The 19,321-nt window shown below is 32.6% G+C and overlaps 1 protein-coding gene and 1 long non-coding RNA gene across 3 annotated transcripts; one reads left to right on the top strand and one right to left on the bottom strand.

Moving 5' to 3' along the window:
* The first annotated feature begins 6,519 nt into the window (after positions 1 to 6,519).
* LOC121120489 (uncharacterized) lies at positions 6,520 to 7,718 on the top strand. The gene is made up of 4 exons (XM_040715376.2): positions 6,520 to 6,673; positions 6,735 to 6,966; positions 7,029 to 7,245; positions 7,308 to 7,718. The coding sequence occupies exons 1-4, from the start codon at positions 6,631 to 6,633 to the stop codon at positions 7,635 to 7,637; spliced, it is 822 nt and encodes a 273-aa protein (XP_040571310.1). The 5' UTR covers positions 6,520 to 6,630; the 3' UTR covers positions 7,638 to 7,718.
* A 9,139-nt stretch (positions 7,719 to 16,857) lies between these two features.
* On the bottom strand, positions 16,858 to 19,073 carry LOC139905814 (uncharacterized). 2 transcript variants are annotated; one of them, XR_011780882.1, is made up of 3 exons: positions 18,805 to 19,073; positions 17,740 to 18,749; positions 16,858 to 17,638 (listed from the first exon to the last, which is right to left on the bottom strand). It is a non-coding gene; the product is annotated as an uncharacterized lncRNA (long non-coding RNA). The 2 variants fall into 2 exon arrangements; XR_011780881.1 differs by lacking the exon at positions 18,805 to 19,073 and having other exon boundaries at positions 17,740 to 18,802.
* Positions 19,074 to 19,321: the final 248 nt, after the last annotated feature.

The following is a 19,321-nucleotide window of genomic DNA, read 5'->3' as shown; positions in this document are numbered from 1 at the left end:
ATATTATGATTTTAAAAGAAGGAATCATACTTATATTAGCAATTTTATACTAATTAATAGTCATTTACCTTCGGTTGAAGATTGCAGGCGAGACTATTTAAAGCCGAGATCTAAACATAATACCGGCTTCTTCCATTGAGCATCGTAGAACGGGGGCATTCTGAGTGATACATCATAATTTCTTTACCTGACGTTTTCGGAGAAATTCGAAAAACGAACAAGAGAAGACGAATCATTGTTCACCATGACAATGCGAGCTCTCACACATCGGCTCAAACCTGCGCCTTTTTGATGGGGCAAAAGTCGAATTGATGAGTTATCTGCCGTACAGCCCTGACTTGGCATCCAATGACTTCTTTTTATTCCTGCACATCAAGAAAAAAATGCGTGGTCAACGATTTTATTCGCCAGAAGATTCTGTTGAAGTGTTTAAAAACCATGTTTTGGAGGTGTCTCAATCGGAGTGGAAAAAGAGCTTCGACAATTGGTTTGAGCGCATGCATAAGTGTATAAATAATGCTGGAGAATACTTTGAAAGACAATAAAACCATTTTTGATGATAAATATTCTTATTTTCATTATTAGGCCAGAAATGTATATAGCAGTTTGCTCTATTTCTGTAAATGTTTTATATGCTTATCTTATATATGTAATTATAAGTATTTACTTTATGCTGACCAACTGTAATAAATAGTAAAATAAATGCTTAAATATAACCAATGACAGTTTTTACATGTTTCCTCCTGTTGTAAAATGTATAATCCTACCCTGTACCAGTTCTCCTCCTACCTTGTATCATGTGCCCTCCTGGTGTATCAAGTATCTTACTTTTAGATGGTTTCAAAAACACCAATAAACCGTTATTGATTATTGTACTACATCAAAAATACTCTGGAATTATTTATTCAATCTAACTACCTATGCCATGTTGCCCGGGTGTTGAATTATCTTTTAAATTGTGAAACTTATGTCAGCTACAAAAAATAAAGAATTTTTTGTAACATGTATTCTCACTATCCCCTATATAACTTGGACCCTTGATTTCTTAATTACATATGTGCCTCTTTTGTCATTGGAAAACGAGTAGAAGATAATTCTAGACTCCGAAAGATAATGTGCCTCTCTTTTCTCGATAGTTTTGTTTGCATTGCCAATGTATATTCTATTCTGCTAATAAGTATATTTATTCATGTATAAAAATGTCTTATTTCATTTTGTATATGTACAATGCCACTAATAAATTATCTTAACAATGTTCACTATTTCAACGTAACGATAAAGACGTTATACTTCGTAATTAAATAATAATAATTAATATCAGTATATAATACTTGCTTCGTACAAATTCAAATAAAGTAAATAATAATTATATTTGAAATTCCCTACTCATCTTAAATAGATCTCCTTAATGTTGCAATCTTGGAATCTCCTTCCCAAGGAAGGACTCGGATCTGCTCTCTTATATAGATGATCATGTTATAAGTATCTTTCTTCAATTTTTTCTATCTGGCTTCAGTTTTATCCCTTAGAGAACATATCTGAAGAGTTTCCGTATTTTCGTATCATCAAAAGTGTAGGTCCTGATTTTGTAAGTTAAATTTGAATCTGGATTTACGAATAACGACGAAGAACAACTACCTGAATGGTCTCAAGGGGGGGTCTTTGCTTCAAATAGTGTGCAAGGTATTTGTCTAACAATCCATCTCATCGGGTTAACACTTGGGCATGATCCATGAATCGAACATGTAGATGTAGAATTCATTTAAGATAATTTTAAGTATTTATAGTATGATAGGATGAAGACTCCTCCTTGCACGCGTTTTTCTCTACAGAATTATCAACTTTATCTATAATATAAAAGATTCTCATTTCTATAGCAGAATCACGTGATATTCTTTCCTCCAAAACCATAACTTTAATCAATCGTACCATATGTCTCGCTCCCGCGTTTTACTCGCACTCTCTCGATGCCCATCTCTATATATGCCTCATTTGACAATCTGCATGGCTTCTGATCTTAGCTCACATTCCGGCGTTCCTTTATGGAACTGGGCAACCTGTTCATCTTTCCATTATGAAACGTGCATGTAATAACCAGCATACTTTCTGACTTCATAGACGAGCGATTTAATCATTATTTCCCATCTAAGTTTTAGTTACATCTCTACTGGGTTCGTGATTCTTGTAGTACAAGCACACTGGGGACAAAAGTGACTGGTAAATACCAACATAGGAACAACTGATAGAGATCAGAGAAGACCGCACACTAAAATGAGATTTACTGACATGGAATTGGGAAATTTTTGGATATCAGTTGAAAAAGAGTTCCTAGTTGCTTCAAGTAGTTCTGCTACTATACTGCTATCTTTTTCTACTATTTTTAGGTGCAAATTGAGCTTTTCAAGCCTGACACACATCGAAAACAAGTACAGGAAGAGACTGAGAAAGGACATCCGTGTCTGCATATCATTCATCTCTGCCAAGTAGTCTTGGATCTGTTTAAAAAAACTAGTGAGCTGAATTTTAATGTATGAGTATTTTCGAGTTTCTAAAAAAACTCTCGAGGAATTACGAGCTTTACTCGTTACTCGCTTGAATACTCGTTACTTGTCTAAACCCCGTTACTCACTAAAAACTCGTCAGACAAAAAAATCACATTTTTAAAGAATTATTGAAACTTGTAATTTAAAAATTGTTTTCGTAATTAATTTTCCAAGGTTCACTTAAAAATTAGTTTACTCTAAGATGTAATAACTACACCTCAAAACAAAGAAGATACTGATAGTTACTAAGATAATACTCTTGTACTGAAATACTGCAAGTGTCAAATGAATGGGGATTATGATAAAGCTTAAATCTCAAGGGATATGGCAAATAAATTAGTAGATAGAAATATTATATATGACCATTCAAATTTATGGTTAACAGTGGCCCCTCCCTCATGCATTAGAAAATGTCCATTGATCTATATTAATGCAGTTTAGTTTGTCGTATGAATATTGGTCTGAGGATAACTTTTTGAGCTTAATAAACTGCGTAATTCCATTCAATGTCGATTACTCCCGCTAGTCTTTTTTTAAAAAAAGATTACTTTTCAAACGAATTGTGATTATTATAATGGGATCGAAAAAAAAAAAAACTAGAACATCTCAAATTTTTAAGAGTTCCAAGGTTATGACACTTCCGAGCTTTTGACGAGTTCTGAGTAACACGCGGCTTTTTATGCCTGCAAGCTGAGTTTTTTGTGTCGTTTTTTATTTACTTAAAAAATTCAAGTAGCTTTTACGAGTTTTGCTCGTGAGACATCACTAAAAAACAGCCGTAGATTTTTGAATTTTTATGGAACAAAAATTCAAAAATCTACGGCTGTTCACAAATAATTAATTTATTGTAAAAAAATATCAAAAGTTAAACTTTAAATATTAATTTTTGGAAAAAAATTTCAAAAATCCAAAACTATTCAGAGAAAATTATTTTTTTTAAGATGAAAATTTTAAGAACTACATTTTTTGGAAATATGGATATTGGGGGGGGAGGGCTACAGCCCCTCTAGACCTCCCCCTACGGACGCAGCTGGCTTAGGTATACATGGAAACAAAAATATTTTTGTCTTATGTTTGCAAGGTTTATTTCCTTTCAATAATAGTTTTTGTGGTATGTATATGTAGAGATTTTGAGATTTCCTTCACAATAGAAGGTAAAGAATATCTACGTAATATGTGTTTTTTTATTTTATGAAAAACTCAACAACAAGTTCACCGTATAATTCAGTCAAACTGGAAAATCCCGTAATGACCATCCTCAGTTAAAATATACATTAAATTATATTCTAATCCCTATTACGTAATAATGACCCCTTGCAAATTTACATTCTTGCCTTTCAACGTTGGTGTTTATAAGAAACATAATTATTTGGGTTGTTGTTCGAATTTTATGAAACTTGAATTAACAAAACTCAAGACATTCGAATTATGATAATTATTAGTGATATTTATAGTACCATTCAAAAATCCAGACCCTCCTTTCTCAGGGCTCTTAAGTATCACGCCATTCCCTTGAGACTCCTGCATTTTCAATCAACCCAACGTAGTTCTAATAAATTTTGTCGGTCCTAAAACAGATCCTGACATATCTAGTAAGTTATTTCAGCTGTTTAACATACCCTCTTTCAAAGAGACAATATACCTTAAGTTTATAGTATGAAGTGTGTGAAGAGGACTTATTATTGTAGGCTTATGGTATCATTCATTATTTTTTTAGTTCAATTTTACATAATTAAACACTACCTAGGAGTAAAAAAATTAAAAGTTAGCTAGGACTGAAGCTTTTGTATTATTAGTCAAAAAAGTTCAAAATGGCTGATTTTGAAATACAATGTTTTCAAAGAGAATACATTCATTTTCATCAAAATCAGTCAAAAGTGCCGTTTAATGTTTTGTTTTTTTAGAGTAAGATAGTAAAGATATAACAACTCGCACCCAACTTATTTTTAAACTTGAGAGTCCTTAAGCCTTTCTTATTAAATGAAGAGTTGATATATTATAATGAAGAAATCACATTGGGGTGAGGACTACCTTTTTTATCCACTCTTGACTGTCAAAAGGGAAAATTCTAATAAAACATATGGTGTATATTTCTTGTTGGCAACTGTGAATGATAATTTAGACACAAGTTATTATTAGTTACATCTTATTGACAATTTTACGTTTAATGAATATCAAATGACACGAATTCTAAACGAAGGTCTTTGATTGATTTAAATTGATATAAAAATTCAAATTCTATGTCATACCTTTTTGAGTTTATAATATACGTAAAGTCAGCTGCTTTGAATCATAAAAGAGTCAACCTATTATAATTGATGAAAACAGCTGTAAGCAAAATAAATTACATCTTTGTTTATTAAAAAAAAGCAAACTATGGACATTCTCCTAAGACGAAGTCGGCTCGAAGCATAACTCAAAGTTCGAACTCAAATTTTTTGACTCGATTCCAAAACTAGTATTTTTATTTCGATATTGTACTTATATTTACAATTCGGGGCCTCATCCACTTGTATATTGGATGCAAAAAAGTATAGTCAATATGCAGTTGGGCCTCGTATTACACGCATCTTATTTAGCAAAAGTCAGATATTATGAATTTCTATTTTTTTTATTTTGGTAACAATTTCCTTGATGTTGCCACTCTAAAAATAGAGCTATACTACGTAAGAACCATTCAGTAAACTAATTTGTCGATACCAAAAAAAGAAGAAAACACACATATAGCAGGATTATATTTTTACAGGGTTGGTTTTTAAATTTTAGAATTTTTTTTTTTTTTTTCAAGATTTCATTGTCTAGTAAAATATGTGTAGGGGGGAGGGGCTCCAGCTCCTTCAGCCGACCCCCTAAAGACGCCCCTGTAAATATATGAACAAAATGTTTGTATTAGAAATCTGGATTTATTTGCTATTTAAGGTTATGAGAAAACACACGAAGTTGAATGCTGATATCCAATTAATTCCACATGATTTAATTATCATTAAATAATTCTTATGTTGGATTATTGAAATATTAGTTGTTTTTTTTGTCTTTAGGGAAAACCTACATTATTTTATTCGTAATACTACATTTAACTACAAACAAGTAAGCTTTATTTGGAGACTTTAGACTTCTAGTCCGCCAATTCAGGGCCTTCACATGGATTTTTCTGTCTGTTTATGTGAGGGGGGGGGGATATCCCCCCATTTTCCTATGGACATTTTTTCCTACTTAAATAATGAGCAGGGACATCTGCAGAATATAATATATATATTTTTATCTGGGTGGCTTGGTTTTTGGAATTTTTTTGAAAAAAAATAAAAAAATTGAAAATTTTTTTGGGAAATTAAATTTTTTCCAAAACTAATTGAAATGCTCACAACCAGTCCAAGATATTTTTGGAAAAAAATTTCAAAAATCTACAGCCGTTCAACAAAAAAAACTTTGGAAAAAAATTTTAAAAATTAAATTTCCATGATTAATTATTTTATACAAAAATTCTAAAGTCTCAGTTATTCACAAAAATAAAATATTTTGGAAAAAAAAAAGAAATTAAAAATTTATAGGTAATCAACGAAAATCAAATTTTCTGGAAAAAAAATTGAAAAATTAAATTTCAAATATTGAATTTCCTAATAAAAAGGCAACATTTCTGAATTTAGGGGGGAGGGTACAGCCCCTCTAATACAATTTTGTCATCAAATACCAGGGTTTGGTAAAAATCCAGATCTGAAGCCCTGGATTTCGTTGTAGCACCCTGTATATTTATAAACTGTCATTATACGAATCTTTGTCTTTTAGCAATAGATACGTAGTTAAGGCTATCCGTTTATTTGGACATTGTTTGAATTGGAAATAAGATTTCTGGGATAAAGTAACTAGTAAATAATGTATATAATAATTTAGAAAAAATGTACACTGAAGTACAACATAAACTTCATAAATCAGTTGAGAATGACTCATTAATGACAAACCTGTTTTTATGCAGTTTGGAAAATCCTCATGTGTAAAAGTACTAATCATTTGGAAATTCCCCGTGCATTACAATACATAAAAACCATATAAATCTCTCTTTTCTCCTCAGTTGATTAAAAATTGCCAAAGTATGAAAGTCGTTTACCTTGGATTATTTGCTATTTATGCATTTGGTAAATCATATATTTCTTTCTAGTTGTTAATGCACCTTTGATTTGTATATTCCTCTTTTAGCCTCCTTATTCACACCGTCCAATGCCTGTGTCTACAATGATCGAATTAGTGTCCCTCAAAATGATTTAAAATGTAGAGGCATTAATGGTCAATGTATTTCAACATCTTCCACTTGCAATGGAAAATTTGTTGCGTATCACTGTCCTGGAAGAGATGTTTGTTGTGTCAATATTCAAGCAAGTGAATGCGACCGGCATTTGATTGCTTCTGAGGGAAATATGTATCTTGATGGGTGAGCTGATCATATTAAATATATCTTTTCTGTAGAATTGGTTTTAATTTGTGTTTTTCCAGCTATATCCCTACGTCTGGATCAGGAGTTACTATCGCTAGTGGGGTTGACATTGGTCAGAGACTTCCACGAGAATACAATGGACTTGATCGAGATATATTTCAAAAGTTGGAACCCTATATGGCTACTGCTCCAGGAAAACCCAAAAATAAGGCAGAAGTTTGTCGTGATTCTAAGATCAATAAAAATAGATTGACTCTTTCTGTGTCTGAGGCCTCGGTAAGTTATGGTACTCTCAAAATAATGCTATCTGTGTCATTCTTTTATTCATATTCATATAGCGATTGGATCAATTCTTTAAAGAGATTGCCTCCAACAAAAATTCTGAATATACTAAAAAACTAAATAAAGGAAAGTGTGTCGTTCAATCCTTGAATCATTATTGTGGAGACCTTTTAGTTAGAAGGAAGGAAAACAAATGTAATTTCTCCGGATGTGATAGTTTCATTCGGAATGCATTGATTGGAAAGACGGCTACAGACTCAACATTTGAATCTGCCTTGATTGCTCATCGTAATTGTATCAAAACCAAAGGAAGTACATATAGTCACGTTGCTGAAAGATTTCGCAAAGAAATTTGTTATATTAATAGTTCACATTCATTTTGTTAAAATAATGCCTTTCAATGGTTTATTAAATAAACTTTTTGTATGATTTTGAAGTTAAAATATAAATTCAATTTAGCTTTTTTATCCACTCTTGTCTGTTTAAAGGAAAAAGGGAAAATTATAAGAAAACATATTGTAGCTAGTCTTCTCTATATTTCTTGTTGGCAACTGTGAATGATAATTTAGACACAAGTTATTATTAGTTACATCTTATTGACAATTTTACGTTTAATGAATATCAAATGACACGAATTCTAAACGAAGGTCTTTGATTGATATAAATTAATATAAAAATCTCAATCCTATGTTATACTTTTATGAGTTTATAATATACTTAAAGTCAGCTGCTTTAAATCATAAAAGAGTCAACTTATTAAAATTAATGAAAACATCTGTAAAAAATACATCTTTTTTATTTCAAAAAAGTAAACTATTGATGTTCTCCTAACACGAGCTCGGCTCGAAACATAACTCAAAGTTAGAACTCAAACTCTTTGACTCGATTCCAAAAATAGTATTTCTATTTCGATATTGTACTTATATTACATTTTAAAAACAACTCTGGGACCGTTTATGGAAGGTTGATTTTTTGTATGAATAAAATGATTACAATTGTTTTATTCATAAATTCATATAAAGGCAAATATTGTCATGATAGAGTTAAAATAGGATAAAATGTCAGTAATACCAACGGTTTTAAATTTTAGCAGACAGCTTAATACAGTTTTGAAATTCTTTAAAAAAGAGCATCACAGAGAAAAATGGAAAGCTAGGCCAAATAATACAAACAATTTTGTATTCAAAACTGTGTATATTAAAAAAGGTGTACTAATGCTAAAACCATAATTTGACTGTAAAATCAATATTATCAAGTCTGGGGCTGTTTATGCCAGATTAATATTTTTTGAAGTAAAAGGTGTACTCTAGGGGAGAATTGAGGTAGTGATGATGTAGGCCCATATTATTCATTTTGAAAATTAAGATGTTACTAAATAAAACAAAAAAAAAAAAATTATACAATGCATTTGTTCAGAATCTGGATGAGGTCAAAGTTTTAAAAAAAAACCACATTTTTTTTCTTGCCTAACCTTGTAATAGTAACATTGACTAATAGATGGATTAGTTGTAACTTCAAGGACTACTAGTGACAACTGAGGACATCATACGTTTCTTATTTCTTGAAAAGAGTAGATTCTTGAAATTAACTTCTTGGTTGTTACAACTTATCTTTGGAAGAACCACTTTGAGTCAAGAATACTTTTTACTGAATGATCACTTAATAAAATCTTTTTTTTAAAAGGACTTTTGTCGACAGGTGACTCAACTTCGTCTTAAGTTTTTCTCTAGCTAGTAGTTAGTATTCTTTCGCCGGATAATCATAATTATCATACAATTATATTATCAGTCTTGGGATTAGAAAAGGAAAACAGTTGGCAGATTTTCCTTTTTTTCCACTTTATTCATTCACCGAGGCCATTACCGCGTTCGAAGTAAGACTCCTTTACTTTTTAGCTTGACTATTGTCGAACATTTACGCGTCGATATCAAGCTAGAGCCATTCAAAAAAAATTAGATTCATTTTTAGATGAAAATCCTGCGTACAACGATTTGCGAGACCTAGCAAATTCTGAAAAGACAATTTACAGAAACACACCTATTGTAAATTGAGACTTAGAGATGATTTTCAGCATATCGAGAGCCATTCATACAAAAATAAGATGCCGTTTATCAGTAAAAAGTGTCAAGAACAAGCTAATTATAAAATGGAATATTGAAATATTAGATTCGTAAGAGTAAGTATTTATCAAATAACTTTTTTAAGAATAAACTACATTTATTCTTAAACACAGTAATGTGGTCAAGAACAACGGCATGAATGATGTCAAAGGGGATCGCAGCTTCAAATGGTGCTGAAATAGTTTGTCTAACATCAGTTTCTTCTTGTAAAGACTTGGGTAAGAAGTTATTATTGATGTACTTAAATATTCAAAAATTAATTAAATAAATACTTCTTCAAATTTAAGATTAGCATATAGCTAATTGTTCATAATATCCGAGATAAGGTGATAGAGAACTACAGTAATATGGTCAAGAACAACAGCATAAATGGTCTCTAAGGGGATCTTAGCTTCAAATGGAGTGCACATAGTTTGTCTAGTATCAGTTTCTTCGCGTTAAAAATTGGGTATGTGCCACGAATTCGATCATGTTGAAGTGCAATTTATTTAAGATAAGTCGTGTCAAACACTAAACATATTGAATTTACTTTTTCGTTTCTCAGCTTTACAAATTACTTAGATAAAGAAGAGTGAGGATTCTACATAGAATTTGAAGTATGATAGGAAAAAGGCGGATTTTATTTCTATTAATAATTGGTATATTTATTTCTGTATAAAAATGTCTTATTATTTTTGTAGATTTATAATTTACATTTGTCCTTAATAATTTGTAGAATCCATTCCTAATATTTCATGTTGATAACTTCAATTTTGTCACATTTGTCCCTAATAATTTGTTGAATCCATTTGCAATATTTAGTGTTAATGACTTCAATTTCATATCATTTGTCCCTCATAATTTGTTTCACTTTCTGTGTAGAACTACTATTAAAATTTCTAATTAATATTTTTCGTTATAATTATTCGTTTTTTAGTTGTGTTTTTATTTTATCTATACTTATTTAACTTAATATCTCAAACATACGTTATAATACTTTAATTTACAAATTTAATTGGAATCCACTGCTACGGGTTAAGCGATAATCATAAGTTCTTGAGTACTCATTGTATGAAAAATCATATTAGCGAATTTTATTAATATTTGTTAATAAATCTATAATATAGAAATTTGGAAGTTTTTTCATGATTTTCACGAAATAAATCAGATATTCCTGAATTTGAAAATTTAAACTACTTTTTATATTCAATTATATATCATTTTTATACCAGTATCACGTGATATTCTATCTTCCAAAACTGTAACTTCAACCAGTTGTACCATATATCTCGTTCCCTCTTTTTACGCGCACTCGCTCGATACCCATCCCTCTGGATATATAATCCGTCGATTTTTCTGGCATACTAAGGCAGGGAGCACTGAATCGAATATGGAACGACATTTTCTTTTGGCGTGCGCTTCTTTTTACTAGAGTGCAAATGGATTTATCATTTATCCTACTAATAAAGTAAACGCAGTAAATTGAAACTTTAACATCTCATAAATGATAACTTAACCTTTTTAAAACTACTACAAGTATAATTTTTTTATTGAAAACTTGACAATAATTTTAATTGAACTTAATTGTATAATGAAACTAATATAATTAATATGTTCAATATACAAAATTATATTGAAGAAAAAAAAGGAGCTAATTTACTCTCCCATCTGATTTTAGCTTTAAATTTTTTATTATTATTATAATTTTTTTTGCAAGCACTTATACTTTTTTTATTGACATGAAGATGGCTGTTCACTTCTGACTCAAAAAAATTTGTGAACATTTTTGATGCGATTAGATTTAAGAAAGTGCTGCTGAGAAGAGATTTCAAACTATGCTTTGATTAGAAATAGAAAATATGCGTGCACCTTTTACCAAAAAAAAAAAAAAAAAAAAACTTCTTGGAGTAGCCATAGACTGAATAATATTTCGCCTTTGATTTGCAAAAAATATGTTGGTACAGTTCATAGAGATGTCCTTCAAGAAGATAGATTACATCACTGGTTTTTTTTAGACCACCTCCATTAATTTCATAAACAATTGAGTCTAATTCTTGATATTTTCCCAATTTATCCATTGAGAAAGTAATATATCCATCCAAAGATAAGAACTTAGTGCAGCGTCTTTAAAATAGAATGGGTAGCATAACTACATACAAAATAAATGTGCAGGTCCAGACCTTTAAGTGAATCTAATTCCAGTTCAAAATTGGAAGATATGAAGTGGATAAATGTAGAAATATCTTCTTCACTTGTAAAATTAGACTCTTTAGTATCGATTAAAAAAGATGATATTCTTTTTAAAAGTAAGGCTACACGAATTTTTTTCCTAGTCTCAAAAACTGTCGACAACTGATTTAGTAATTTCCAACAACAAGTTATCTGTACCACCCATAACCCCTTTTTATTGGGTCCGAATTAATTTTACGAGAAAAATAAGCTTAACTTTATTTTTTACTTTATTTTTATCCGGTAAATATATGACTAATGACTAAATGGACTAGTCCTATGGATGTTTGATAGGCCGCATGAAATGTCTGGGGAGATAAATCACCTCCATGTTTCTTTGAGAGTGTCTCCCATGTTTTTAGCCATTCAAGCTTAATCAAGAATCAATTTGTTTCCACTCATTTCCAGAAATTGGTTTTAATTTATCATCTCTCTTTGGGACATACATTCATAGTATTAGAGTTCACATTTATGCAATTCCATAAGCGCTTAAGAATATGCATATCTTTTCCTGTCTTTTTGAAGTTTCTGAATTGATCATCATTCGAACAACATGGTTATGTTCATTCAGAGTGGACTCGTGAAAACACCTTATAGAAAGATCAATATTACACTTTTCAATTGGTTGAGGAGAAATTACTTTATGATTAAGTTTGTGAGCTAATTTCAATCCCTGGCCTAGTTCCATGTAGTAAATTTGGCTCACATACCCAAATCCGGCTTCTAGAATAATATCCTCATTTTCAAAAAATGGACATGAAAATTTTTGTTTGATAGTAAATTTGTTAGAATTTTTTTTTTTTGAAAATATGTACGTTAATATAGAATAAAGGGTCTAGAGTAGTGGTTCTGAGCCTGGGTTAGATCAAACCCCAGGGGTTCGGTGAGAGACTTTCAGGGGTTCGGAAAGCCCCCGCATCCACTGACAAGCTAGACTGTAATAACAGAAGATACTATTTTAATAGTTGCCTCCCTCATTTCGAAATGATATTTTTTGAATAAAAAATAGATTTACGAGTCTCAAAATTTGAACATAATATATCCCCTTGTTATTTTTCTAATGTATTGTATAAAATAAAAAAGAAGCATGGGAAAAAAAAGGAAAAAATGTCCTTACACTTCGTTAAAAATGTCAAGCGCGCCATTTTTGAACTTTGAACTCCTATGAATATAGCAACAAATATTAATATTAAAAGTACTTCATGTTTAAAGTATATAATAATAAGGTATCATCTCGATGATAATATCATGAGCGTCCTTAGGAAAAACAAACGTTCAAATAAATTAGATTTTCATGAAAATATTACATGTTTAAACTTGTATAAATAGCTGTGTTGAAAAATCTTCACTTCAGTCTTAATAGATCATCTTTCAATCCCTTCTTACTAACTATGTCCAGCAAAAATAAGAAAGTGGTTTGATGAATACGCACAATATGGATTAACGTGTATAGAGGAGCGTGATGGAGGTCAGCGTCCTCAATGCATAATTTGCACTGCCAAGTTGAGCAATTCTAGTCTAGCACCTGCAAAACTGAAGGAACACTTCCTAAAGCTGCATGCAGATGGGAAATACAAGAACACAACACTTGCTGAATTCAAGGTGAAGAGAGCCAAATTTGATGAAAAGGCTACTCTGCCCTTTCTCGCTTTGTACCCATCGACAAACCAATCCTCACAGTATCGTACGAAGTTGCCTACCTCATCGCAAAGCAGGGCAAACCACTCACGATTGGTGAAACCAGCCGCGTTGAACATGGCCAATATGATGCTGGGAAAAGCAGCTGAAGATCAGTTCTCTCGAATTCCTCTTTCAAATGACACTATCAGCAGCAGAATAAACTACATGAGCAATGACATCTTGGCACAAGTAGTTTACAGATCTGATTTCAAGCTCTGTAAAATTCAGCCTCCAACTCGATGAGACCACTGACATTTCCAATCTAAGCCAGTTTGTTGTACTTGTGGTCTATATGAAAGAAGACGTGATAAAGAAGATTTTTTTTTTTTAAGCCTTTTACAACAACAATTATGCCAGACGATGTCTAGAAACTCGTGGATTACTTCTTCAGAGACAACAATCTTTCATGGAATATGGTTTCTGCAGTTTGTTCGGACGGAGCTCCAGCCATGCTGGGACGACACTCTGGTTTTGGAGCACCGGTGAAATCCGATGCACCACACATCATTGTTACGCACTTTGTTCTGTACAGGCATTCGTCGGAAACAAAAAACTTGTCTTTAAAAGTAGCACAAGTATTCAAAGTTGTTATTGAATATGTAAACTACGTGTGAAAAAATGCTATGAAGCACCGCATCTTCAATGAGCTATGTAAGGAAATGGGTTGGAAATCGTGTTTTTGTCAATTATATGGAATTAGCCCTGTTTTTGCGAGAGTACGGTCATTGTCACGCAGATTACTTTGAAAATTCTGAGTTCATTCTCACTTTGGCGTACATGGCAGATATTTTCGATGCTCTCAATCATGTCAATAAAGAGATACAGTGTGGTGGAGTCAGCATTATTGAAGCGGAAGAAAACCTGGAGGCATTTAAAAAAAGCTACCTTTATAGAAACGACGAATAGAAAATGATAACTTCGCAAACTTTCTCGAGGGATACTTCCCCCCCCCCCTGGGTCATATCCACCATGGGTGAGACAGCCTTTCACGTTTAGTGTTGCGACAGCAGACGTGAACGATGAATATCTCAATGAAATCATTGAACTTCAGCAGAGCCAGCTTCAACAGCAACTCTTCAGAACAACAAGACTGTCAACTTTTTGGTGTAAACAAATCGTACCATACCCTCTTATTGCAAAGAAAGACTTGGATATACTCAATCCGTTTGTAACAACATATCTTTGTGATAAATCCTTTTCGAGGATAGTGGACATAAAAACAAAGAAAAGGAACATACTCTGTTGAGAAAACGATATGAGTGGCACTTGCCAAGGTGTAGCCAAGCATTTCTGAACTTGTGTCGGAAAGGGAACAGGAAAAGACACATTAATTAGCAGCTAATCTTCATTGGCTTATGTTTTTGTGTGAAATTCACGTTTTGTTAGACTTGTTCTTTGAAAATAGGGGTTTATTTTGTGCAATTATAAAATATATTCTGTAGAAGTCATATTTTATTTTTCCAATCACGAAGGGATTCGGTGAATGCACTGATGAAGCTTGTAGGGTTCAGTACCTCCAATAAGGTTAAGAACCACTACAATAGAGAGAGCCCGAAGGGATGAATCAATGATGATTAATTGATTTACAATGTTATAATAAATAGCATTATGTGCATGTTATTTTTCTTTTCAACTTTTACCATAGTTTATTATTTTTGTTTTATATAATAATAGCATACTTACTATCACGAAACCTATGTGTAGCAAGGTAAACGTCATTCCTGACATCTGTGATATTAAATATAAATCAAGAGGAAATATGTGCTTTTTACCTAATCATTCAATTAAATAGTAATATAAGAGCCTGTTAATTCTTTTTGAGGTCTTTGGATGAATTTTGACTGCCTGGAGCTCTCCTTTTCTTCGTTGGAAAGTTATCAAGGGCACAGCGTTATCTCCCTAACACAAAAACACCCTATGTATTTTTTTGTTAGCTGTCGCTTGCCTAATCTCGCTTGATACGTCATGGGTTTTACATAATTTATTCTTTTTGATATATAAACAAAGTAAAAAGTTATTCTAAAGGACTCTAAGTCAAAGAGGGGACGCTCAAGGCTTTAGTAGTTCTGAATTATTATTAACTTAAAATTAGAAGCTGCTACATGTTCCTCCAGACAAGAATAAGGGGACTACGTCGCAACAATAACACAGTATTATAAGTCAGCACAAACACAAATGAATACTACTATTTTAATAAAATATAACTAAGAAATATTATAATATAGTAACGAATAAAAATACGATGCAGATTTTAATTATATGTAATTCATTTTAAAAATGGTGAAGAAATAATATGAAAGTGATAGTCTGGGAGTACATGACATGCATATGACAGTTGGTATGATTGACTTATTTGGCTAACTACCAGATGATTTCGGGCCTTTTCTCTGTTTCATTTTGGAGGAAAGGTTGTGTGATACATTAAAGATGATAAAGTGAGGGATTTAAGAATGAAGAAGTTTCAGCTCTTCCTTTCTTTTCCAGTATTTAATTAAATAAATATATATTGAACGGAACTTTTTGAACACCACTTTTTATCTATATAAATATGGAAAAATTTTCTAACTAATAATCACGTTATACGTAATTATTACTAACTTTAACGTATAAAATGTCCCATATAAACTTGATTTTTTATGACTAGTTTAAATTTACATAACAAAAAATGTTGGAGGGGTAATATTTGTAGCTCTTCTAAGTTGAAACACTTACTTTAAGCAGGTTTTTTTTATTCAAAAGCTTTTTTATTTCATTTTAAATATGTTGTCTTTTTAGAAGAGATATTATTTGTGGCACGAGACTTCCCATAGATTCACAAGATTAATAAATTATATTTGAAGATGAAATTAATCAGCATATTTTATTTTTATTTTATCAAATTTCTTTTAAATGGTTGAACTCTATCAACTTGTTCACATCATTGTATAAATAAAAAAAATGGTAGTAGCTTATAAAATTCTTAGCATTTTGTGAATTACATAATGAACTTTGCTAAATATATATGTATACGTACAAAATGAATGAAGGCTTTATCAATAACAACTGATACCTAAACTCTAAAATTAAAGATATACACTTGTCCTAGATGAAGATATTAGTCGTTGGAGGAAATAACTAACATATGTTAGTACTAATATATACTAATAGATTTATTACGTGTGACTCTGGATAGATACAATATATATTATTAAGTAATAATCATATTTATGCTAATTTAATTAAGGAGTTTCGATGTAACTGATACTACAAGTATTATGCCATGTGCCTAGTTTCTTGGAATTGCTCTTTTCTATTGAATTATTACATTATTTATCCACGAAAACATATCCATAAAAACTATCCTTAGAAAGTTTGTAAACATAATATCAATATAATATTGTTAGCTTGATTCTAAGCGAATAGTATCAGCATATTTTAAAAATACTAACTAAGAATATTACGACAGGACCCCTGTAAGCAGGACAGGACACTGCGCTCACGCATTTCCAATATGTGTCTATGTTTATTCTATATAGAATGTCTCTCTTCAAGTGTTTTCCGACAAAATAAAGAGTTTTTAAAAGTATTTTGCTAGGATAAATCATCAAAATAATAAAGATTTCTAATAGAAGTGGTATTTTATTAGTACTTTCATCAAAATAAACATTAAAAATATATAAAAAAGAAAAGGCATAATCAAAAAGTACAAAGTTGGTCCAAGTCTACAAGTCAGATGATTTTGATTGAAATTTAGCTTTTTTTCTATTAGCTTCTGAATTCTTAGATGCCATTCTCTTTTTTGTTAAAAATCGGATGTCATCATTCAGTTTAGCACTCAAATTGTTACCCATGACATTAAACAAAGCGAATGAAATTCTTTGTATAAAAGCTGACCAGGAATGTACTTCCTCGCACTTTACTCCCACAACGGCGATAATGTCAGAGTTTAAACTGTCCTGCATCCTGTCAAGGAAGCAACAAATGAAGCTCTAGTATTTGGGGTGCCAAGTAAACTGTATTTCTCTTCAGGAGTAGCTGTGATGTAAGAGAACATGGAGTGAACATAAAGACAGGAGAGGTAGAGAAGGTCGGATGGAGTCGACAACCCCCTCTACTCATTATGTCGATGAACTCTTTCAGGTCTAGATGCTGATTGGTTGGGCTATCGAAGGTTATTGAGTCCGTAGGTGTGTCTCTGATGACCATTAACTCTTGGCAGGATGTACAGCTGATCTTTTTCTTCAAAGAAAACCCGATATACCCGGCAACAAAGTAGTGAGCATTACTCTCTCCCTTGGAAGCTAGTTCCTGGAGGTCATCTGGTTGCCAGTTAGTCAAAATGAGCTCAGCTTTTACCAGGTCTTCATCCAGCAGACCTTTAATTTCTGAAGTAGTCAGACCTGAAAATTTAAAAAGTCAAATATTGTTATGATATTATTATATTGTAAAAATAAGTAATACCTAAATAAAGAAGCTTACTATTAACAAATATCTTATTTACCTGAGAATTTGACAAGACTCAGAATACGAATCTTTTTTTCTGCTTCCAGGATCTGTCTCACGCTGATGTAGTAGATACCTCCACTTAGTTGTCTCTACCAGCCGAACCTTCTTTCGATGGGATCAGACTGGAACATGCCGAGGAGTACATAGGAGAAGTCTTCATCTAGGAGAAGATACTCTGCCAGATCTGCTGCAGCAAGGCACGTCTGCTTTGTTGCTAGGAAGGTTGCTGATGCCAGGTGGTTTACTGTTTTGCCACTCGATGAGAAAGTTGTCAAAATCTCTCAAGAAAGAGGGGCCAAGTTTGTTCTTCTAAGAGATTAGTTCCCGAAGCTCATCTCTCCTTTCGTAGCCAACTCCAGGTGTCTTGACGTTTAGGATATTCCACATAGTCCTGAGCTCACATTCTCCCACATGAGTGCGGTTGAAAGAAGAAAAGGTAAATATTATCTAGCTGTTAGTTTGGTGAAGAGGAGAGCCATTTGCTCACGAATGAAAGAGAGCTTAGAAGCTTGCTTAGGTTCAATCTCTGAGGAGTTGAGAAACTTCACTAACTTGTTGAAAATGTCTTCCCAGGTTTCTGTTTTATTCAATTCTTCTTTTGCTCCCAGAAAGGAAGCCAAATTGATGGCTTAAATCGCAGTGCTGACCTTACCTTCTGAGGTGATGTGTGACACTGCCTTTTTGTCAATCAACACACCAGAGTGGTACATTTTGAATGACATATCTGTCTCAAACTGGATGCTGGCTACTACTTGGGGGCCCAATTTCTCATCATGGGATAGCTTCAAAAGGGCAACCGTTGGTTCTCTGATGAGGATGAAGTTTGATGGGAGTGTCTCCTTGGCCAATTTGTCATCAAGTTCTTCTACAGAACTCATTTCATTGAACTGTTGAGCCCTACGTGATGTAGCCACAGCCTGAGTTGGTCTTGATGAAGCTATAGGAGTTGAGAGGTAGTTAGGGCAGTTTGGCCATAGGGATGGTACTACATCTAGTTTGAGGTACCTGTAAAAGAAGGACAGTTATAAGTATACGCACCAAAAGTGAGCAGCTGCCTTACCTCTTCTTTAGAGCCTTGCAAAGGGTCGACTTCTTTTAGACTCACAGATGAAATCAGATTCGTTGAAATGTAGGGAACATAGTTTTTTACTTATGTATGGTGCCTAATCTGTCTTCTTCAGATCTGTTTCCCTTGGAATGGCTCTCAGCAAGGCTGTATCAAGTCCAGGTTTTCTTTGTTTGTTTGTTGTTTGATAGTAACACCAGACTGTTGTGGCTCGTTCTACACCCTGGAGCACAACACTTAGTGGACATGAATGGAATGGAATTGCACGTGTATTTGAATTCATGCTTGTGCGTGCCCGGTCCTACTTACAGGAGTATTTGCTCAGAGTCATGTAACTCATGTTATGTAACAAGTAATGTTGCACGTCATGGACTGAGTCATGATACATGACTGAGTCGGTTTAGTATGTTCACTAAAAACAGTCTTTCAAAAGAACGAATCATGGCGAACGACACAACACTTATACATTCATTCTTTTCATTTCTACCTGGCTAGGGACAGCAAGAGCTGT

This window comes from Lepeophtheirus salmonis, chromosome 6, assembly GCF_016086655.4.
Source record: "Lepeophtheirus salmonis chromosome 6, UVic_Lsal_1.4, whole genome shotgun sequence".
In the NCBI taxonomy this organism is placed as follows: Eukaryota; Metazoa; Arthropoda; class Copepoda; order Siphonostomatoida; family Caligidae; genus Lepeophtheirus; species Lepeophtheirus salmonis.
This window is presented reverse-complemented; position numbering and strand designations above follow the sequence as displayed.

Bases quoted from the DNA above. Each gene is read 5' to 3' on its own strand.
- LOC121120489 (XM_040715376.2), top strand. From the start codon at position 6,631: ATGAAAGTCGTTTACCTTGGATTATTTGCTATTTATGCATTTG. The intron at 6,674-6,734 runs GTAAATCATATA...TTCCTCTTTTAG, and splicing joins ATTTGCTATTTATGCATTTG to CCTCCTTATTCACACCGTCC. The intron at 7,246-7,307 runs GTAAGTTATGGT...ATATTCATATAG, and splicing joins TTTCTGTGTCTGAGGCCTCG to CGATTGGATCAATTCTTTAA.